The sequence below is a fragment of the Patagioenas fasciata genome, chromosome 9 (assembly GCF_037038585.1).
Source record: "Patagioenas fasciata isolate bPatFas1 chromosome 9, bPatFas1.hap1, whole genome shotgun sequence".
In the NCBI taxonomy this organism is placed as follows: domain Eukaryota; kingdom Metazoa; phylum Chordata; class Aves; order Columbiformes; family Columbidae; genus Patagioenas; species Patagioenas fasciata.
Genome location: NC_092528.1, coordinates 30016999 through 30038956, shown reverse-complemented (window position 1 = coordinate 30038956; position 21958 = coordinate 30016999). Strand labels below are relative to the sequence as shown.

Below are 21958 nucleotides of genomic sequence, written 5' to 3'. Positions count from 1 at the left end.
CAGAAATCCACGCTGAATTTTCTTCGCGTGCTCTCTCTCCCTGCTCGGCTCAACAGCGTTTTTGCAGATTTCCAGTAAGCAGAGCCTGCAGTCGCAGTTCAAACGCAGCCGCGTTCCTGGCGCAGGCCCATGGTTGATGTTTAGCAGATGCAGACAGACCCGCCGTGGCCGGGCTGCTTCTCCTCAGCCTTCACACAGCGACGGGGAAAATTACTGCAACCCTGAAAAAAGCGCGGTGCCAGAGATTTGTCAGGGGCACGCAAAGGCCAACTAAACAGGCACGGTGCTGCTTTGAGCCAAGTCCTCCTTGATTCCCTGACATTCGTGGCTTTGTTTTTCTTGCAATACCCATTGCAAGAAAAGCCCTGCGGGTTCGCTGACTTTTGGAGATTTTCTTAGACAAGCAAACACAGCATGGTTACCAAAATTCAAAGATGTCTTGCAAAAGCACTATGAATGCAAGAAAGGAATGGGGTGGTTATTATTGTATTTATATTTACAGCTTTATTTAGGGGCACCCTGGATTTTGCTTGTGTGTGTTGTTTTGGTTCTTTAATCAAATTTTAACTGGCACTCAGATATCTAATGTGGTCGAACGCTTCCTAGCAGCAAAGATGGAAGAGAATCATTCATCTCTTGTCTACACAACCTCTTGCAGATGCGCTCCGCACGGGGTTTAGTGTGTATGATTCACTATGAATCCATCTGGGCCTCAACCATGACCACATTGAGGTAACCAAGAATTCTGAGTCAAATCTGTGTCATTTTAGGTTCTGAAGTTTTGACCCTAAAGAAACTGGTGGAAATTCAGCCTGTGAATTCCCACAGGTTTGCTGCTTGTCCAGAAGTTATTGTTGTGCAGGTTTTTAACTGTTGTATAATTTGTGTTGCTCGTTTGGAGTCCAAGTTACACCAGCCTGGCCAGTGGGAAGCGCTTGATCCTCTGTTCTACGTCGGGAGAGCAGTGACAAAAACAGGGTAAGGAAACTAAACCTGTGATTAAATGCATTGCTAAAGTAGACCCCAAAGTGCAAAATCCATGCTATTTTCTTGGTTTAATTCTAAAAAAACATTCTCATCACCAGTTTTTAAAGAAACATTGGCATTATAAGCTATAAGCTCTGATTTCATGCTTTTGATGATGAGAGATGTTTTACCAGCACAAAATAAAACACCAAGAGCGTGTGAAATGCTGCTTCACTGAATTTATTGTAATGCCTGTTACGTTGCTGATATAAAAAGCTTCAGTCAGCAAAAGACTTATACACTTGTGTAAAACGCCTTAATTTGGGGGGTTAACAGACCAGCCAGCCCAAATATCCCCCAATTAAAGTTTTAATGTTGAATACCTTAATTATTGTTCCTGGTTACAGATTAATGATAGTGCGATATATCACAAGTTAACAAAACCACCCCAGGGTGCAGAGACCATTGCCTGTTTTCCTGAGGAAGGGGCGATTGTTGAGTTAATTTACCCCGGCAGAAATCTTGCTAATGGGGAAAGAGAAAAGGGAAATTCGAGAGAGTTTGGCACAATTTCAGTGAACAAAGGCAGGACAGCGGCTCTGCTGTGAATACAAATGGAGAACTGGGTGGGAAAGCACAAAAAGGTGGTGTTGCAACAGGACTTCGAGGTGTTTAGGCCGGCGGTGGTGAACAGAGGAGCTGTGTGACGGTACCTGGCAGCCGCTGTTCCCCGCCAGACCCACCCGTGGAAATTCAGCTGCACAGAGCCCTCCTGGCTGCTGCTCTGTTTTCCTTCCAGGTAAAACAGCACGAACTGCAAACAGACAAAGACAACATCCTGAGTTCCCTCTGACAAACACTGCCTTGCACTGTTCCGTGCTGGTAACAGAGACAAGAAAACACATTTCTTTTGCCCTCTGTCAATATTTTCTGGGTTGCCTTTCAGAAATACGAAGCAAAACTTATTTGGTAAGGTAATGTCACGCTGCAGGGACCGGCGGCGCGTCAGCGGGACCAGGGCCGGGCGGCTGCCAGTGACCGCTGCCTTGTGAGGGATGTGTCGCTGCCTCCGCTCCTCTGCGGCCTTTGAAAGGCCAGAAAATGGGAGAAGATGGGAAGTTGGGGTCAAACAGCAGCGTCCTGAAAGAAAACCCGACCCTGCGCCATGGTGTTTGTTTTATTAGAGATGTAAGTTAAAAAGCAGCATGTATCTGTCTCCCCCCAAAATTAGTAGACAAATATTTCTTAGTGACAGATTCATACTTTTCTCAAGATTTTTTTATCCAAATATATTAACTTTGTTTACAAACTATGTTACTCTAAGTTTAGTGACATAAAATCAAGTTGTGTATGTTGATCGGTGTATACAAGTAGTAGCAAAGTTTTTGGTAGAACTCTAGAACATACGAGGCTTGCAGTTTAAGAAGTCAGAGGAATTAATTTTGGAACAAAACAGACAAGTGAAAGCGTTCAAATTCACTGTTGTGCAACTTGTATAGAAAAATTATCACAATTCCAGGTCTATTAACACAAGGATTTTCTCATTTCATCCATATACATAAAGCTGACAGTCTCTCTTAAAAATTCGCTCCCCTTTCATCCAAAATCCCAGCAGCTGATCCAGATTCCATTCCAGATCCATCTTCGAGCCTCTGATTCTCTGAAGAACAGAAGTATTTGACTTTCAGACGGTGACCAGGAAGCCAAGTGAGGCGCATGTGACACGAGACAATTTCCTGGAGAACAGATATAAAAATACACATCGTTAATGATCTTTATGCTGCTTCTCTGTTGGTGAAAGGAGCTGTTACAACACATACGCTTTCTTACCTGAGTTGGAATTTCGTGGAGCAGGACAATGTAGTCAAACTCGATAAAATCATCTTTCCTTATCTGGATATGTAGCAAAGAGAAAAAGAAAATCAAGAACACAAGATATATTGTTGAAGTGTAGAGTCTGCTGTGAGGTACTGGACTGGGTTTAGCTGAGCAGGGCTGGAGATGGCTGTGCAGTCAGATGGGTTTTCTACGTGGAGAATTAGGAGTTCTTCCTGCATAAAAACCTGGCAGGCGCTAACTGCAGTGTGGCTCTGCGCTCTGGCTTCCCTGCCATGAAACTAGACTGCTAATTAAGAGAGTTAACCCTCAAATTTAGGAGTCTTACCTGACTATTAATTTCTCCTGCAGAGAAATCTCATTCTAAATAAGTTGGGAATAAAAAACGAGCACAGTGTATCGAGCACAGAGAGAACCAAAGCTTTGGGAACTCGTGTTCCAGGTGTAAGATAAGTTTTCCAGAGAGCGTATGGCAGGTACCAGACTGATGGTACCTCTGAGCTTGGGATTTTGGGAGAATTGCGCCTGTTACAGAGAGCGTGAGCTGTTTACAGCTCTTCTATTCTCTGCTGCTTGGCAGACTCTGTCGGCCTCTGGAATCAGAGGTGTCATTTCCACTTCACTCACCCACTGCTTCGCAGACTTGACTTGTGCCATGAAGTAACCCAGGTTCTCCGCTGACTTTTCCCACATCATGTAACTGCTGCCGGCAACAGCCAAAGCCCACACCGGCTCCAGGGCCGGTTCGATATTTCCATAGCTGTCTGCAAGAGAGAAAAGGAGTAATATGAAAATGATTAATTGTGGCTGTTTAGCAGAAAAATGACAAACAACCGAGTGTTTTTTCCTGGTGGAGCGCTATTCCTGAAAGCGACTCTTCCCTCAGTTGTGTTACAGCCTTGGAACGGAGAATGATACCTGCAAGTGTGAAAGCGTCACGGAACTGGGATTGCCCAGAGACTCTGTTCACAGGGTCCCCGCTGGGAGGTAAGAAACCCAATATCCACGAAATATCCTCAAGGAAAAAGGGGAGTGGGGCGCTCTGTTTCCAGGATGGAAAAATCCCGTGAGTCATCCCTTCCAGATTTCCACCTGTGGCTGGGGAGGGTGTGTGGGTTATGGCAGTTGTTGCTTTGAGGACATTTTGTGTTTACTTGACTATAAAACTGCCTGGGCTTTAAACCCAAATCACCTTCAGAACATGGCACTGCCTACCGTTGTTACTAAGTAGATCGGGTTTTTTCCTCCCCGCGAATTGCCGTCCAGGTGGAATTGTTTTGATAGCTAGCTCTACGGTTTTAAGGTGCTACTGTAAATATATGTATCTACTTTTAAAAATGCGTGTACATTTGCTTGTGCTCTTAAAAGCACCTGGGCTCTTTGAGATAAAATGAAATAGAGTTGTTTGGAGCATACCTGGAATATTGTTTCCAATTATCGGTTTGGTTTGGCGCCTGATTTTTTGGTAAAGTCTGTTGTCCTCTTCTTGGGTTTGCTTCTGGTCTTTGGTGTCCGTGCACTTGATGTTGACGACAGGAGGAGACTTTGTCTTCGGATACAACACTGTAGCAAGGCAGCTCCCTGCATTTTCCTGTCGTTGGAGAATTTCAGACTGTTATCTTTAATCAAGATTTTTATTTACCAGCAACACATTCTTTAAAAAGCTCTTGGTGAAGTATATATGTGGAGTACGTATATGTCTTTATGGGATGCTTTGTATGAAGCTGCACAGGGGTCGAGAAAATCTTTAGAAGGATCAATTTTTTTTCCAGAAAAGTAAATAGGTTAAAACCATATGGCTAAAGTCATTGAACAGAAGTTTTAATTAAAGTGTAGCAGAAATGCACTAAGTCATCTTGAAAATATGGGAGTTCTCAAGAAATAACATTAATTGATAACAGGGACTTTCACTGTATGATACTTCAGCCTTAAATCAAAAATAATGCTTCATATTAAATTTTGAAAATAATCTGAATTTCATGTGTGTAATGGAAAAGCAGCTGCTTGCAGTAAAATTGCTGATGACAGCTGTCTGGCGGAATGAACGGGGGGGTTGTAATTAAAAAGAGCACACAACTGTCATCTCTTCATTCTCATTCGGGTGTGTGGACCCAGCAGGAGCTCCGAGTGGATAACCAAGACCGCACCGTTGCACTGAGCTTGGGGCATTGCAAAGTTTCACTCGGGCGCTTGGTTGCCCGATGGGGGTTAAACCAGCCAGTCCTCGGGCACGGGGTGACGCGGTGGCTCCGGCGCTCAGACCCCTTGGGCCCCGACAGAGGCAGAGACCCAATTAGATTAAATACTTGGGTGATGCTAAAAACGAATCATGTCCTGGGCAGGATGAGCAGGTAGAAGCGTAAAGGTCTTTCCATTGTGAAAGATCCAATTATGACAGTTTTGGAGATGCTGAAATTAGATTAATGCACAGTCTCAGAAATAAACATAGGGGACCATAAACTCACCCCGGTTCTGTAGTCTTCGGTAGTGAACTGCAGGTAATACTTGCGGCCAGAGTCTGGGATGCTCTGGAAGAGAGAAGGGTTCAACCGTCAGTGTTACTACAGCTTTACGTGCTGGAGCATGAGTGCTGAGGAGCAAACCGAGGCCTCGCGGATCAGAGGAGGCACACCCAGATGATCCCAGCGGCAAGCACAAAGGCTCTTATGGACAATAAATAACCTTTAGATTAAGGGATGCTTTAAAGCCTTTCTTGGCAGAGCTATGCAAAAAGAAAAATACAGCTCAAAGTCCTTCACAGGACAGATTGATACTGAGTAACTTTGAAAAGAATAAAGTTACAAATCCGTGTTGGGCTTCCAAGGAGGTTATTTTTTGCACCGGCTATCGAGGTGCCCTTGAATATATAAATGAATCAAAACTCGCGGAGTGATCCACAGTTGGACAGGAATTAGACACACTAATTTCATCTCAGGGATGGTAACCTCCCTCAATTTTTTCCCTTGGGACTGGAAGGAGACTGATTTTGCTACACAGCATGTAGAGTGGGATTCTGATCTGTCTGCTCTCTTTCGCCCTGAAAATACCACTCATCGGGTTGCCCAACCAGCTGTCCCAGATCCCCCTTGTTAAGGAAAAATAACAATATTTCTTGCTGGTGGGAAGCAGCCCGGAGCAGCTCTTGGAGCACAAAACATCACAAAAGCCTTAGAAATATACACCTTTAAAATAGGTCATTTTCTGGGACCTTTTTCCACTTTGTAGCAATGGTTTAGGTAGGGAATTGTACTTTTGGTGTGGGATATCACAGTGTCCCAGCCCCACGCATGCTGAGATAGAAACTGCTTTTAATGTTGGCCATAAAAAAGTATTAATTGCCCTGAAACAGGATTAATGTCTCATTTAATAGTGCAAGAGTGGAGCCTCATAAAAAGTATTTGCAGTATCTGCTCTTTACTTCATCACTCAGTCTCTTATTTTCCTACCAATTTTTATATTAACTTTTGAAATGTTTGTATTTGGTTTTGAGTGGGGAGTCCAAGTTACAAATAGTGTGGAAAACTATTCAACTAATTCCTCATAAAATGACGGCGTTTTTGTCATTTAGCTGTCTGGTACATTTCCAAGCCTTTCCTTTGATTAAATCAGCCAGAAATATGAAAGAAAATAAGACCTTTTGTATGCTATATTGTAACTTAAGCACTTCTGCGTTGGAAAGTTTGTTCGTTTGCATATGTCATGTGGTTAATGAGAGCGATTCTCCCTTCCCATAAACCTCTTCTTGCTTCCATTTGCTGCTGGTGTAGGATACATCATTACACAGTTTTTAATTTGCATGGCACGAGTGAGATAGTGTGTAGAAAATGCATTTTAATTCATTTAGCTGCCTTTAAAAATACAGATTTAAGTCAAACTGCTGTATTCCAGCCACAGCACTGACTTAGTAGTCTTGGTTTTTAAATACAATACTCTTCAGCCAAACAGGAGGGCGATTTTGGCTGTCAGCGTAATTTTGAAGATGAGAACCCAAAGCAAATGCGCACGTGTTTTATTTCTCTAAACCTGGGCCTTTGTGTTCCTATCGTGCTTTCTTCCAGGAAACCGTTAATAGCAGAATGTTGGCAAAGTTTCATTCCCTGGGCAAGGTTATCAGCCCGGCACCTGCCTTTGGTACACACACAGAGTTTTTCGCCGCAGATAAGAGGACAAATTGTTTTAGTCACTTGCTCAACTTCTATAAAATCCCCTCTGGAAGTTTTACAATGAGGGAAGTGTGGAGCTGGACCCAGATCACACCATGAAGGGAATGGAGGAGACCGAGAGAGGATGGGTTCAGACTTTAATGATTTATACTCTGCCTCCTCATTCTCCCGTCTCTCCTGCCTCCATTTTGTGCCTTGGCTACAATGTCCCCAACACGACTGAGATTATGACACTCCTAGTATAGCAAAATGGTAAAAAGTAGCTTTCTGAAATGCACGTTTACAAAAGAATCAGTGATTTGTGGTGCTGGAGGAAGGGTCTAATCTCTCATAATAATCACTGCAGTTAAGCTGAAGTTTCTAATTATTGTAAAGCTACCCAAGAGGTGTTACCGCTATTGTCTCCAACATTCATTTGATCAATTATGGGTATTTTTTAACCCAGTGACGCAGGTCCCTGCCGAACCTTTTCCTCAAGGGGCACAGAGCAGCAGCCTGAGCGTACCCTCCCGTCACAGCATCAGCGTCTGACACTCTGAAACTGAAGCTTTTTTTATACTTAAGCCAGATCTTTTCTGTTCGGCATCTTCAGTCATTTAAAATATGTTCAGCTAGTCTTCCGATATTATTTGTTCTTGCATTTGGTGTCACTGGTTCTGTCCACTAAAGAAAAGAAAATAATTTTTATAGCAGTGGTAACTTTGAGAAATCAGATTCTGACAAAATATCTCAGTGGTTTCATTGCATTTGTTTAATATTGAGCACTAATGAAGAAAACAAAAGAAATCAGGACTTATTTTAAACTTATTATTCAGCCTCTGATTCTATTCAGTAGAAAGATATAGAAAAGCTTCACGATTAATGAGCTGGTAAGTACTTCCTTTAAAAAAATACAGAATTCTGTGCTTATGTGGTGTTTGAAGTAGATATTCTCTCTTCATTTGCAACAGCCCCACCATAGCAGTAGTACTCACCTACGAAGCTTTCCAGTGGTGCGATGTAACTAAAATATATATACAGTCTAGATATGTGTACCAGGGACTTCTCTGATCTCACCAGGGAGAAGGTACATTTGGCATTAAATAATTCTAACTTTTACAGAAGGATTTCTAGTTTCTAAGAAAAAATCGCTTTTATTTCCAGTTTTATATCCCAAGATGCCTCACTGTAAACCATCACATAGTGCGAGTTAAATAAGAGCTCAGGAATACTTGACATTGCACAGCAATGGCTGGCTGAAAGCAGCCAGAGATAAATGAGTCCAAAAGAGAAGAAAACAAGTGAGTAATTCATTTTTCCACTGATTATCTGGGTCACGGGATAGTTTTATTTCAGGGCTCAAAATTAATACAGCTTTCATGACAAATTCTTAGTGCTGCAAAGGCCAGGATAACAATTTAAGAGCAGTTTCATTCCAGGTCCCGGAGGAGGTGGTTTTGCAATTGCTTTACGCCGCTCAAACTCCTCTCTGGCATGGGGACCAATTTTCGGTGGCTGGATCAGGGGGCTGAGCTGACCACCAGACAGGGAGAAGGTGGCACTGAGAGAGGGGTCCCTGGGGGGATCCCCACCCTGTGGCCCTGCCACTGTCCCCACAAGCCAGCTCAGGTGGCCTGTGTCTTCTGGACACCCACAAGCAGCCAGGTGAGCTCTTGGGCTGCCCAGGCAGGGGGAAAAAACCAGCAGAGGTGGCTGTTTTCTCTGCCTTTCCCTACATTTTCACTGATTTTACCTTCTCCACCCTAACGTGGGGTCCTGACTGTTGGAGACAAGTAGAAATCTTTTATCTGACTTCTAATAATAAGACCACAGTCCTGATATGGCACTGTTTGGCATCAAGGTGAGCTTGTGAAATGTCCACCTGTAAAATGGCATTCTGTAGTCTGATTTAAGCAAAAGCTGCAGTTTAACCAAGGGATTACCTAGTTTTACCTGTAGACTTCACCGCCTGGTTCACCTCCCTACCACTCAGTTGTGCTTTCCAGGGCAGTTGGGCACGGGAAACTGCTACAGCAGTGGTTTGAATGTTTCTCTTGAATTCTAGGATCTTCAGCTGGCTCACACTGCCGCTGCTCTCCTCAAACATGTGTTTTAAAGTGCAGCTGTCAACAATTCCATGAGGTGCATGCTGCCTTTTCCTAGAAGATATTAACTAAAGAGAAAAACCCACATCAATGAGAAGGGACGATGAGAAGAAAACTGCGGCCAATGGCAAGGTAGGAGTTGTTATATGTTTGGCTTATCTCTGGGATTTGTTGCTAGGAGAGGAAAGCACTGAAGTCTCATTTTACGTGAACTTGAAAAATCTTTCACATCTAACAGAGTTACTGTGCTGGTGACAGTCTCCACTCCTGTTTCTAATTATTACAGTTTCATGGGCTAGTGGGCTAATAATGTTACTTTTTAAATACAATGCTCATGATTAAATTCCATGATAAAATTATCCTATTTTTACTAGATCTGGTAATATACGAACCAATAGGAAACTAGTCTTCTTAAAAAATAATAATAATAAAGATTAAAAACCAAAAAGAACCCCACCAAACAAACAACCCCAGAACCCAAACATTTCGGTTTCCTGCATTCATATAATATGGCGCATTCCTTCCAGGAAATTCTTTTCATTTTTTTACAGTGGAGGACAGGAAAGAAGGAAGTGACCATACTCAGCACATTTCTTCTCTTGTTTTCACAGAGCGTGCAAAGAAAAAGGGTAAATAAACTGCAGAAGGGGTTTACAGCAACCTCCTACAGCATCAAGTGCTTGCGAGGAAATAACGAGGCATTTCACTTCTCTGTAATGAACCAATTTTTTTCTTTCCCATATTAATAGGCAGGTGGAAAAAATCACTTTTCCTCTCCAAAACTACCTTGCAATTACTCAGTTATGCTGGGGTTGCAAAGAGGATCTGTACCGACCTCTTACTTCTGATATGTCCCTTTAATAAGCAAGTGCGCTGCTTCCAGCAGCATGGGTGCTGCCAGGGGCCAGCTGTTGTTTTTAAAAGAGGCACAAGCATTTGTATATGGAAATATATATATATAAAAATATAAAAAGAGCACTTGTAGGTTTCTAGAGGAGTATCAAATATCACAGTAAATTTCTGTTCTAGATGTCTGCAGCAATTCTGTGGGAGGAGTGAAAGGCTGCACATCCATCCTCAGCACCTCTCACACTGGATATTTACTGACGTGTCAGGGAATGGTGGTGAGAACGGTTCCCTAAAGGGTGCGGGCTCAGGTAAATCTATAGCAGGACATCATGTTTGCATTCCCCAGCAGGTAGCATGACCAACACCATCCTTCAACCTTGCGTTACACAAAGTAATACACAAATTCTGAAGTTTTATGCAATAGTGTTTTGTCGCATTTAATTGGAAGTTGTTCCGGTCTGTTAAATACTCTGTGAAACTCAAAACAGGCTTCAAATTGTTTTGGAACCACTGTCAACTGGGATACATGTGAAAGATTGAAGCTCAGGTTCAGTGTTGTAAGGACCACAATAGTGCATCCCAAGCACTTCGGGGTGGGTTGGAACTTCTTTTTTGAAGGGGCAGATTTTACACTATACAATCTTATTCTTAATTTTAGGAGAGAGGGCCCGGATTGAACGTGCTGTGCAGGTGCTGGGGGACAAATGCGGTAAGATCTCCTTTGCAGATGCCACAGCCATGAAAGGGATCCAGTGGAATCCAGTGCTGCACCTGGTGCTTCAGACTGGGATCCCAAACAACCAGCCCTTGCTTTAGGGAGCTGCCCAGCACCAGCCTAGGCAGGCTAGGCTAAGAAGGCTGGATTTAAATCCCATCCTCTGCCATAGCCTGGACCCTCAGCTCTCCAGGAAGAGAGAGCTTTCCTTCCAGGATCTACAGCCTTGGGCAAATGTTCCCCAGAAGTTTTTGCTGCTCCTATCTAGGACTCCTGCCTCTTTCTGTCACCTTGGCATGTTTTTTGGAAGATAAAGGTGCGTTTTCTGATGGGAACTGCATCACCTTTAGTTGAAGCTCTCAGTCTCCAGACATAGAAAGCCAAAGTCTTTTCCTCCCCTACTCACACTAAGTAGACAGTTGCTCCAAAAGCGATTCTGCTGAAAATATTTACTTATCAAACCGTTTTCTTCCCCTCGTGTGCCCGCCACGTGCTTGTTTCCCCTTTTCCCCATCTGTGCTATTCTGATCGTGATTGCAGCTCAGGCCGCCGGGACCAACCTCGACCATCACACATGTTTAAATTATTAGTAGTGATGTTTCGAGGTGGATCCTCGCTCCTTCCTGAGGGGACCCAGGTGCCCTCTGAGAGCAGGCACAGTGGCCTCCTGAGGGGACCTGGGTACCCCCTGAGGGAAGGGACAGTGGCTCTGTGAGGGGACCCAGGTGCCCCCTGAGGGAGGGACAGTGGGTCCCTGAGGAGACCCGGCTGCCCTGTGAGGGAAGGGGTGGGCTGACAGCAGCCCCTGAAGGGACCCAGGTGCCCCCTGAGGGAGGGACAGTGGGTCCCTGAGGAGACCCGGCTGCCCTGTGAGGGAAGGGGTGGGCTGACAGCAGCCCCTGAAGGGACTGAGTGCCCCCTGAGGGGAGCACAGTGGAGCAGGAGCCCCTGAGGGAGGCGGGAAGGCGCTTGGTGCCCAGCGTGGGCCGGCGCTGCCCTCAGGCTGGCTCAGTCCCGCACCACTCCCCCGCTCTTTTATTATAACGATTATTAACACCACTTCTCCCAGCGTTCCTCTAAAGACCGCGCCTGCCCGCCTGGGGAGCGCCCCCCTCACCGCCCCGCTTCCCCCGGTCGGCTTCTCCCCCTACCTTCAGCGTGGCCTTGCGGACCTGCCCCAGCGCCCGCAGCGCTCCGGGGGAGCCCGCCTGGAAGTTGAGGTGGTGCAGAGCCACCCGCGCCGCCCCGGCGGCCGCAGGGCTGCCCGGGCTCAGCTCCCCGTCCGCGCCCGCCGGCGGCGGCAGCAGCAGCGCGCTGAGGCGGAGGAGGAGCGGGAGGAAGGCGGCGGGTTTGACCCCCTGCATGGCGCTGCGAGACGGCGGGGGATCCAGGCGGGCTCCGCTCTGAGGCGGGCTCCGCCGAGGGCCGGTACTAATAGCGGGGGGCCCGGCCCGCTGCCTCCCGCCCTCCGCCCGCTGTCGGTGCCGGGAAGCGCTGAGGGAAACTCCGCTCTGTTCGGCTACTCCCCTTCTCCTCAGCCCTCCCACCTGCTTCAACCCGGCTGGGGCGTCTGAGGGGAGCCCGGGGGACGTGAGGGGAGCTGAGGGGACTTAAGTCTCTTCTTCTATTTTTGTTGGGTTTTTTATTCCTTCTTCAATCATCTTTTTTTCCAGTCTAAGTAAATCGTAGTGAGCGTAATGTTTTTCCCTCGCTGTGATTGGAACTATTCAAATGCTACCAAGTCATATTTCACTTTATTATGAGCCCAGGTAGCCAACTGCACTGAGACCATGTCTTTCATTCTAGACTTTAGTGTTCACTGCCAGCTGTATCCAACTCCAGCTGTTGTTAGGTGCTACATAGACACGTTTTAAGCAAGGACAGAACAATTACGTGCCTTGTTGATAAGGTGAAAAATGCTGTACAGAAATCAAAATGAAGGTAGTCCTGCCTCAAAGAGCTTAAGTCCCCTCAGATTCCCCCTCGATCTCCCTTTCTTTGACGTTATTTAGCTTTCTGCCTTCATCCCCTGTGTCTGTGTAACCTGTGTGGCAGTTTCCTCCAGCACTTGTATTAGGCAAAGAAAATATGTTTTAAAAATTGTTCTCTTATACCAATCGTACTAGAAGATGGTAAAGTGTTACTAAACTCAGACAATTTCAGTAAGTGTGCAGCTATGCGGTTCGGGGATTTTTTCCCTTCAGCCTTTTGACACTGTCAGTAACTCATGAGGCAAATTAAGTTTCTTTTATCGAATTTAGGGGCCAAACTTCTCAGCTGTACCTGAGTTATATCCCATATAGAAAGGTTAAATTTAGATTAATTTAACATCTCTCCCAGTTTTACAATGCATCGCTTTATTTAATATCACATCTGCAGTCACAGAGCTGCCTATTAGAGGATAATGACATTTTTAATATATTTGTTGTGGGGAAGGGTTCATAAAATTTTGCAGAGGGAGCAGGCTAATTTTTTCCTTATTGGGACACTTGCCATGTTTATCTCTAATATTTTCTGTTTAGCTGAAGAAACCAACATCCAGTCTTTTCTCATTTATCCTCGCTGCGATGACAGCTCCAATGTCACTTTTCATATGAAATATGAAGAGCGATTCTCAGCTGACACTGCGGATCTGAGCAGTGCCCGTTGTTTCCTGATGCTGCCTGTTCTCTCCATGCATATCGAGGGCTGAGGATGCCCTGGGAGAGGAGGAAGCACCGGCCATGGTAGAAGTTTGACACGGTTTTAAAGCCTTAGGTTTTGTGGGAGTTCAGAGGCTTAAATGAGAGGTAAGAGCTTAAGAAGAGGTAAGAGCTTGTAAATCTGGCACTTTGTCACTCGTGCTGGAAAAGCCTGCAAACCCCAGCTGTCAAAGAATCGAGCCAGGAGGCTTTGGCCCCATCTGTAACTTTCTATGTCCTTCCTTTTCCCTACAAAGTTCTCCTCCTTTTCCTGCTTTCTCGGTCAGCATCACTCTCAGTGATATGGTTGTTTCCTTCCTCCTGAGCGCAACAAAGAGGTTGTGAGTAACCCAGACCCGAGGGTCAGTGTGACAATGGCAGAGAACTTGTAGCACAAAGCAGGGAGAAGAAGGAATTTCCATGGCGCTTCTCCTAAATCACTGCAGAGATTATGTTGGTATAATTTGCTGTTGATCAAACATGACTCTGAATTTACAGAACATTTTGACTTGGGAAAATAAAAGCTTAAATGGATCAGGGCTGGGGAAATGTTCCTGAATATGTACAGACATAGGCACTTGCTGCTTCCCCAGCATTTATTTTAAGTTTGCCTTTTATGTGGCCCTTAAAACCTGTAAGTGCATCCTCCCGCAGGCCGGCCTCAAGCCATGCTCTGCTTGTTTGCTTCAGACGTTTTGGTGACAGTAAAAACGAAGCTCTACAGCGTGTAACATCTGAACAAAAGGGACCGAAGCGAGTGATCTAACTTGAAGTGACATATAGATTTTAGTCAGCTGCAATGTGGTGCGTGTATGCTTTCTCCTTCTGTTATATCTTTTTAACTCTCATCCTGGTTAACTTAGTCCAGACTCAGAGGGCGATGGTGGTGCAAGGTTAATAAGCTTCTCCCACTCTTCCTTCTCTGTTCTTCTTCAGCAAACTGTACATTATGGCAAATTTCCCATGTTATTGCGCGGTGGTTTGCATCACGCATGTGTCACATCTGACTTGGACCCTTTAGAAATGGAAATGAGGGTTGTTTCAGGCAGCTGCTCCAAAAAGCATTCTGAGGTTTTCGTTTGCTTACCATCTTTTTTTCATACATCAAATGCTTGTTTAGGGGCCAGTTATTCCTAATTTGTTTCATATTTGAAGACTATTTCTATATCCTTTGTAAGCATTTTACAACAGACCTCACTGGCTCATAATCGCTAACAGATGTCTGTAATGTAATACAATGAATTTGGACAAACTTCAGTTTATTCTTTCTTCCAACTTCTCCAGTTCTAACTTCAACATCTTGCTGGAGTTAAAAACAGGCTCTGTTACTTGACTTTAAGTGAATTGTTTATGGCTTCCTCCACCCCTATCAAGAATTATTCCCAATAATTAGTCACAAGAGCTTATTTTCTGTGTAATTAGTCTCCGCATTTTTTGCTGCATAAACCAAGCTTTGAATAGGTGATCTCCTAATGCATTGCTGGGCTGACCTTGCCTATGGTTAAGCATAGGCATAAAAATATGTGTATTATTTTTAGTGTGGCTCACTTTTTCAGGGAAATTTGCTGTTGAGGGCTTCTGACTAATTTTAAATCTTTCTGCTTATGGATAAGTTTGAGGTTTTTTGAAGACAAACGTATTCAGCGTCAGCAGCCACAGATGCTGTTCTTGCACACCCAGGCTAACAAAATTTTCCCAGTGGATTTGATATATGTAACTCAACACAGACTGTGTTTCTTGAAGGTGTTAATGCTCAAAATCTATGACACGTTGCATTTTTACAAAAGGACAGGCTACATTAAAGACAAAATTAATTTGCCCATGTTTTGAGGGTACAATAGACAAGTTTTCTAAAAACCTGTGGGTAATACGTGTTGATTGGCCTATGGGGAAGTTTGCTGTGTAGCTGTAATAGTTCCATAGGGAACTAATAACATAAACAGGAAGAGAGAAAGCAGTTGAAGCCAATAAGTACTCCCTGTGACGTGAATTACCTTCAAGGCCTTTGACTTGGTCTCCTGTTAGACTTTTGGGTTTGGTTTTGACCAGAATTGTTAGAGCTAGGAAATGAAGAAAAGTGAAAAGACTTGAAAGCCATCGCTTAAATTCAAGTTATTTGGGTCAGTACAGGAATAACACCTGACATGTAAGGGGCTGCGATATCTGTGTCAGTCAAGAAAGCCTGGTAACCCTAAAAACCTGCAGAGTGGTTGATGCCATCTCTTCCCTTTACTCTGTATGTTTTCATATTGCTTTTAAAATGCATGCCAACATTCTCTCGAAGCCAAACGGTCAGGACCAAGCTTGAGAGCTCTCTTTTCACCACTCCTGTGCTGTTGGGCAGCTCTTCCAGTGAATTGTCCATCAGGACTTCTGCTCTTGTTGCTTGGAGACTCCTCCACCTCAGAAGCTGGATGGAAATCACCTTTAATCTCCCATTCCACTCTCTTTCCCTAAGGTGTCTGAAGCCACATGGCGTTTCTCTCAATCTGCTATAGCTTTAGTGTATCAAATCAATATTTTTTACAGCATCAAACATTTAAGCGCAGAAAAAGCCCTTTGTGAACCCACTGAATCTCAGAAGCACAGAAATTCTCGAGCATGTGAGCATTTACAGGATTGTCTTTTATTGTCAAGCAGTGGACATGTGCTAACAGCAATTTCGGTGACACAAAGCAAGTGTCATTTGGATCCTCTCTCTTTAATCGTGGTATCGTACGTACCTGGGGAATTCAGCACAAAACTGCCTGTCACTGGGCTGCATCTTCAACCGCTTCAGGGGACTAATGCAACACTACACCGATTCTTCAGGGTTTTGTTGAGGGTTTATTTCATAACAGGACCACATTTAGTCATCTACCTCGGGGAATAGTCACAAAGCTAAGATTTACCGCATTTACAGCTGTCTTTAGTTTCTTAATCTTTGTCAAACGTACAGGACCGATGCCACTCATGTGTTGCGGTGCCAGCACCTCTGGAGTCTGGCAGAAAAGCAAACAGTCGGAAAGGTTCGGAGGGTATTACTTGGGATGGACTTTGCTTGGGGGTCGCTGGGCTTGAGAAATGAGACAGGTTTATAGCAGATGGCTGAATTTAATAACTAAATAATGGAATTGGAAATGATATTTTGCTAGAAAATTGGAATATATATGAAATGACCTAAACCCAAGAACAGTGAAAGGCTGTATATTGTAACCAGAAGGAGCAAAGCACTGCAGATTTTTAGCGCTGTTATTCTAACATTAAAAGGAGACACGTAACATTTTGCTAACCTATTTGGGTAATTTTCTTTTGATTATGGAACAGGTATGCAACAGAGAAATCTTAGTTTATAGACTGGACCCAGCAAACAAATCCTTTACACGCCCAGTGAGACATAATCACTACAGAGCCCAAAGCAAGCACAAGCAATAAATCAATAAATAATACCTGTTAATAAACTGAAATCACAATTCTGCCTTGTAAAACTATAACAAATAGATCTTGGACACATACTCAGGCCTGTTTAAAAATAAATAGAAATCAAAGCAGCCATTTAAAGATGAAAAGTTGATGGGAATACAGGCGTATGTGAGTGTTTTGTACCCTGATGGCTGTCACGGAGGAACTCAGTTGAAAGGTTGGGCAGAGCTGTGATATTTGGGCAGAGTTTTTCCTTCTTTTGTACAGCTCTTCCAGCTGTGCCACCTCTCCAGAGACATCTGGACAGTGCTCTGGATCTCCAGAAAAACAGGCTCTAAAATGAAGCCTCTAAAGCACTGTTTATGTTAAATTCCTCCTGGCAGACCTGGATGGATGCAAAGTCACGGCCTGTCACCCTACACACAAACTATTTTCATTTGTTGGATGCTAACATTCACTCATAGCAAAAAAAATCCCCTTGAAATACTGGCTATTTTACACTAGTTTCATAAAGATTCAATGTATGTCTCTGTTAAATAACTATTACAACAGAACAATAACTTTTGAACTGTTCAGTTGCACAATGTTTAAACAAGGCATTAAGTATTTGCACAATTCTGTTACTGTTTTAACTAAGGTGGGGACAAATGAGCGAATTCTTATGCTAAATTCCAAAGCATTGTCTCACAAACCGTCTTTCTCGCGAGGTGACGTGTTTGAAAGGATGCAGCAGAAGAAACAGTTGAGAGGAAACACATTTTCTGTGTCTTGCTCGCTATATCCTCCTATTTGTCCCCATTTTTTTTTGGTGACCGCTGTTGTCTCTGTCCTTTGCAGTGACCGTTTCCAGGGTCTGCTCTGCCCAGGAGCTGTGGATTGGAGATTTGGGTCCCTGGCTCCTTTGATGAAAGCCAAAAGGGGCAAAACACTGGGAGAAGCTGGGAATGGTCCTACGCTCTCACTCCTGAACAGACAGAAAAGGTGATCCTAATTTTTTTAGAATATAATTTGTGGCATCTCTCAGACAAAAGATGAAACACAAAAAATATTCCTCATTGAAGGGTTTCCTGCATGAGCTGGGATGTTAGTTAGACTGGAAAATAGGTAGAATTTATCATTAATTCTCTGTTAAGTTGTGTTGCAGGGAGACATTTCAGAGACCGATTTATGTGTGGCGTTTTATCTTCACATAGTGAATTTTGTATTTTAAGATCTGCTCAGAGTTAAATACTCCAATCTGTATTTAGGTCAGTAGATATATTACCCAATTTCAGCCCATGCCTATAAAGTGGTGTGATGACGATCTCCAGGCCGCTAATTTTACTGTTCTGCAGGGTTTCCTCTAACGCCAGATGATCCAGTCCTGAGGCAGGTTGACCGCTCTGACAGCAATCACGGCAGATTGGTCTTCAGGACCTTCTAAAACCATCTCACAGAACAAATCAAAATCCATACTATGATTTTTTTACTTCTCATTGCAAGCGTCTTATTTGGTTGTTGTAGATATTACCCAGATTCAGTCTGAGCATTAGACGAATATGGAATAAAATAATTAGAGCAATTGCCTCTAGTTCTTTAATTCATATAGATATTACCTCCTTTACATACTAATGAATGGTTTGTTTTCTTAGCACATGTCTCCTTAGTCAATGATAGTTTTCTTATCTTTGCTCCATCTCATGATAATCTCACTTGCTCGGTTCTGATCAGGAATAATTACTTCTTTGTTCTTTTCCGCATCACCGTATGTTCCCAGAACTTCTGAGAAAATGATCTTTTTTCTGGATTAGTCATACTCTTTTGACACATACATACTTGTTTCCTCACGTAAATGTATAAGAACTATTATGTCTATTTCTCCACATTGCGTAGCTGGGCTTAATCAGCAGGAAGATGGTGGAGTCAAAACTAAAATCTCTCTGTTAGGTTTAAGGATTAAAGAAAATATGGAGAAATAACATCGCTTACAAAGCGCAGATTTCAGCGTGGCCAATGTGGGACTTTTCAGGAGCATTATAGCCATTGAAACACTGTTTATACTGAAAAAAATCCAAGTGACAACCGAAAGCTATGATCTCAGTGCCAGCTTTGATCCCATAATAAGACTGACTTAAAGACTTTCAACCGTTCAAAGCTGAAGGAAAAAAAAAAAAAAACCAAACAATTTGTGAAGCAAAGGAGCACTGAACAGCAATTTTCAGTGACATTCATTCCAGTTGGAGAGACTACAAGGAGAAAGTTCTTCAGCTTTCGTTGCTGTGAAATTTAAGTGAGTTTGTGTAATCTGGCAAACGCCGCTGCCGCGAGCTGAACGCTGCCCCAACGCATCACGCTACACCAGGGAGGAAACTCAGCGCTTTTATCCTTACCCCTCGCTACAAGACCTCGTAAAAATGGGCTTTAGGCGTTTGCTCAAAAATGCCGAAATAGACGCTCTTGTTTAGCATTTTTAATTTGTATTAAGAGATCTATGAGCAATGTGGCAAATGAAAATAGGAAATGTTTAATGTCATGCACAGTCTAAACAGTGGTTCCGGTCTGGGAGAATAAACCTTTGGTATATTCAAATGTTCAATATATTTTTTCAGATTTTTTTTTTTGAAATCTACACCCTCATCTCTGATTTTACACATCAGCAGATTGATAGGTCAAGACCTAAGAATTTCATGGATTTTTACTGATGGGGAATGTGATATTAAATCACTTTGCCTGGAAATGATTGGCATATTAGCACAGACCAGAAGTTTATGCCCAGCTCCAGCACAAACCACAAACCCGGTTTTTGTTGTTGTCTGGGTGCGTTAGTTGGTTGGGTTTGTTGTTGGTTGGTTGGTTTTCATATCTCAATCTAGACGTAGTGGCATTGAGCAGTCAACAACCTTCTCCTGCACTTTGTAGAGCAGATCGTTTTGTACCTGGTGACCAATCTTTCTAGCACCGTGTTATCACCCACAAAATGCACCTACCTCATTAGCTAAGCTGCTTCTGACAGGGAGTACAATGTGATCGGGGAAATTGTTCTGCTGTTTCACTAAATCAAACTGAAATGTCAGGGATTTGGGTTTGACACCCTCCCAAGTCTTTAAGAAAATGCAATTTATGGTAGAAACCAGATAAATACTTTATATTTTACACATGCAAATTTGACATTTTCTGTTGGAAGATCTCTGGTTCTCCTGCTGACATTAATATATTTGCATTGAAAGCCTGGGATAGGCCAAGATCTGGTCAGAAGTCGCATGCGATGCATCAAACAAAACTCTGCTGTTTTCCTCTGAAGGGGGAGTTAAGGTTTTAATGTCCGAGTGTCTGTACCGAATCAAAGTTGGCATGAGATGTGTGGTTTGCGTTACAGCCTTCAGGATGGCTTTAATAATTTTTTTTTAAAAGAAAAAATGCATTCACGATGATGGAATTTTGTTCTTCCCGATATAGTTGTTGTTAGGTGTCATTGTAACGTGCTCAGGTATTTGTATCGACGTGTCAGATGAAATGATGTGCTGCCAGCTTAAGAGCCCGATGCTATAAACTTCTGTCAGGTCAAAGTGGGCCTCAGATCTGCAAAATGTTCACAACCAGAACATATTGCCACGTGTTTGTGAAGCAAATATATACACACATATAGACAGAGGTGTAATACACATCACTGAAATACTGTTGTGAATATTGCGTTGAAGATTTCCTTCCTGAGTCTCTGACTGCATCCACCCTTTCCCTTTGAAAGAGTTTTTAATTGTAGGGTAGTGTTCCATTCTTGGTCCTGTCTAAACAAATCTAGAAGATTTAAGGGAAATTTACTGTATGCAAGAAAAAGGGGGGAGAACTTTTTTTCTGTGTCAGACATCAAGATTATCGCAGAGTTTTCCTTGCAAAAAGCTCAAACTCATATTGACGTTTTGTTTTGACTTTTTTAAAATAGTCCTGGCTGACCTTGCTTGGAAAGGTGAACGTAAAGACAATAGCAGGGGAGCGAACGCTGCACGTATTTGAAGCACAATCATGGGAAATGCTGATGACCTCTCGTTGCCTCCGAGTCCTTTTCCTCCCCCTGGCAAAACCTCTGGCTTGTCCCTACTGGCCCTTGGTTCCGTGAGCCTCTACGATAAGGTAACTGTTATCTATATTAAAAACATAGATATTCTAGTGGTAACATCTAAGGGCACAATGAAATCTCATCACAACAGGACTAAGATGAACTTTTAAAATGCGTTCATAAGTCACTGCTTCTGACAGAGACATGCTCACTTTTAACAGTAGGTTTCTCTCCGTAGCATCTTCTGGTTTGATTTCTAATAAATGCTTGGTTAAATCCTGCTAATGAATGTAGACTTCTTGGATTTTTCCTCTTCACATTTTAGGGAAACAGGAGGTTAGTTTCAAGAAATCTGCTATATATTGGCAGATGTAGATCAATTTTAATTTTAATAACTGGACCTTTGTACTGACCTGAGTCAAAGTGTTTTCCAAAGTAACTTGATGTAGCACAGTCACGATTTAAACTGAGAAGCTGACTGCAAGTTACCTAGAGGTTTTCTTCAGGTTAAACATGTATTTTTAACTGTTGTAACTTCACCATAACGTACAAAATGCAGACAGGGATGGAGAAAAAGAAAGTGCTTTAATAGGAGCTGAGGATTTTCAGCAAGCACAGGGCTTGGCCCTGTGCGAACTGCAATTGCAAGTTTGCTCAGAGAAAGCACAGACAAGGCAAAACGTGGTTGTGGCCAGAGAGGAGACGCCAGGAGATTTTGTAAAACGCTTGTGAGAGCAACGTAGTTTTGCTCGGTGATACATCACCGGAGACGGCAGAGCAGGCAGGATGGTGCTTTTAACCAGCGTTTCCTCACAGGCACACATGCAATCCCCATTTTGCACTCGGAACATTTGTCAGTGCAGAAGATTGGAGATGCAACCTCGCTTACTCACCAGAGCTCTCATTCAGCCTTCTAGGTGGAGCCCAGGGTAATTATGTGGGTTTGTAGTATTAAATTGGTGAAGTGCGACCTTGTTTAAAAAGAACTGCTCGGGGTCTGGTTGTAGAGGCAGCGCGAATTCTCAAACCTGCCCATCTTACCATAACTGAGGAATTAGGAATAAAAAGGCACGAAGAAACATACTGCATACAAAAGTAGACGGAAATGCCTCTAGCTGGTTTTCAGGAGTGATGTTACAAACTAGACACACCATCTTCTGGTCTGTATTTTTTTCTGGATCCAACCTTTCACTTGTAAAGAGAACTAAAATCTACTGGAATAGATTAGT

The 21958-nt window shown here is 43.3% G+C and overlaps 1 protein-coding gene and 1 long non-coding RNA gene across 2 annotated transcripts; one reads left to right on the top strand and one right to left on the bottom strand.

The window, feature by feature from the left end:
* Window positions 1–1190: 1190 nt before the first annotated feature.
* LOC136105275 (ovocalyxin-32) lies at window positions 1191–12106 on the bottom strand. The gene is made up of 6 exons (XM_065844965.2): window positions 11765–12106; window positions 5268–5330; window positions 4219–4393; window positions 3430–3566; window positions 2797–2859; window positions 1191–2702 (listed from the first exon to the last, which is right to left on the bottom strand). Exons 1-6 carry the CDS (start codon window positions 11975–11977, stop codon window positions 2544–2546), a joined length of 810 nt encoding a protein of 269 aa, XP_065701037.1. The 5' UTR covers window positions 11978–12106; the 3' UTR covers window positions 1191–2543.
* Window positions 12085–20909, top strand: LOC136104867 (uncharacterized). Its single transcript, XR_010651813.2, has 3 exons — window positions 12085–13402; window positions 17534–17677; window positions 20616–20909. It is a non-coding gene; the product is annotated as an uncharacterized lncRNA (long non-coding RNA).
* Window positions 20910–21958: the final 1049 nt, after the last annotated feature.

Coding starts and splice junctions, on each gene's coding strand:
- LOC136105275 (XM_065844965.2), bottom strand. CDS start 11,977: ATGCAGGGGGTCAAACCCGCCGCCTTCCTCCCGCTCCTCCTCCGCCTC. Junction 4,394..5,267: donor CCGAAGACTACAGAACCGGG/GTGAGTTTATGG, acceptor CTCCAACGACAG/GAAAATGCAGGGAGCTGCCT. Junction 2,860..3,429: donor TCAAGTCTGCGAAGCAGTGG/GTGAGTGAAGTG, acceptor CTACATATCCAG/ATAAGGAAAGATGATTTTAT.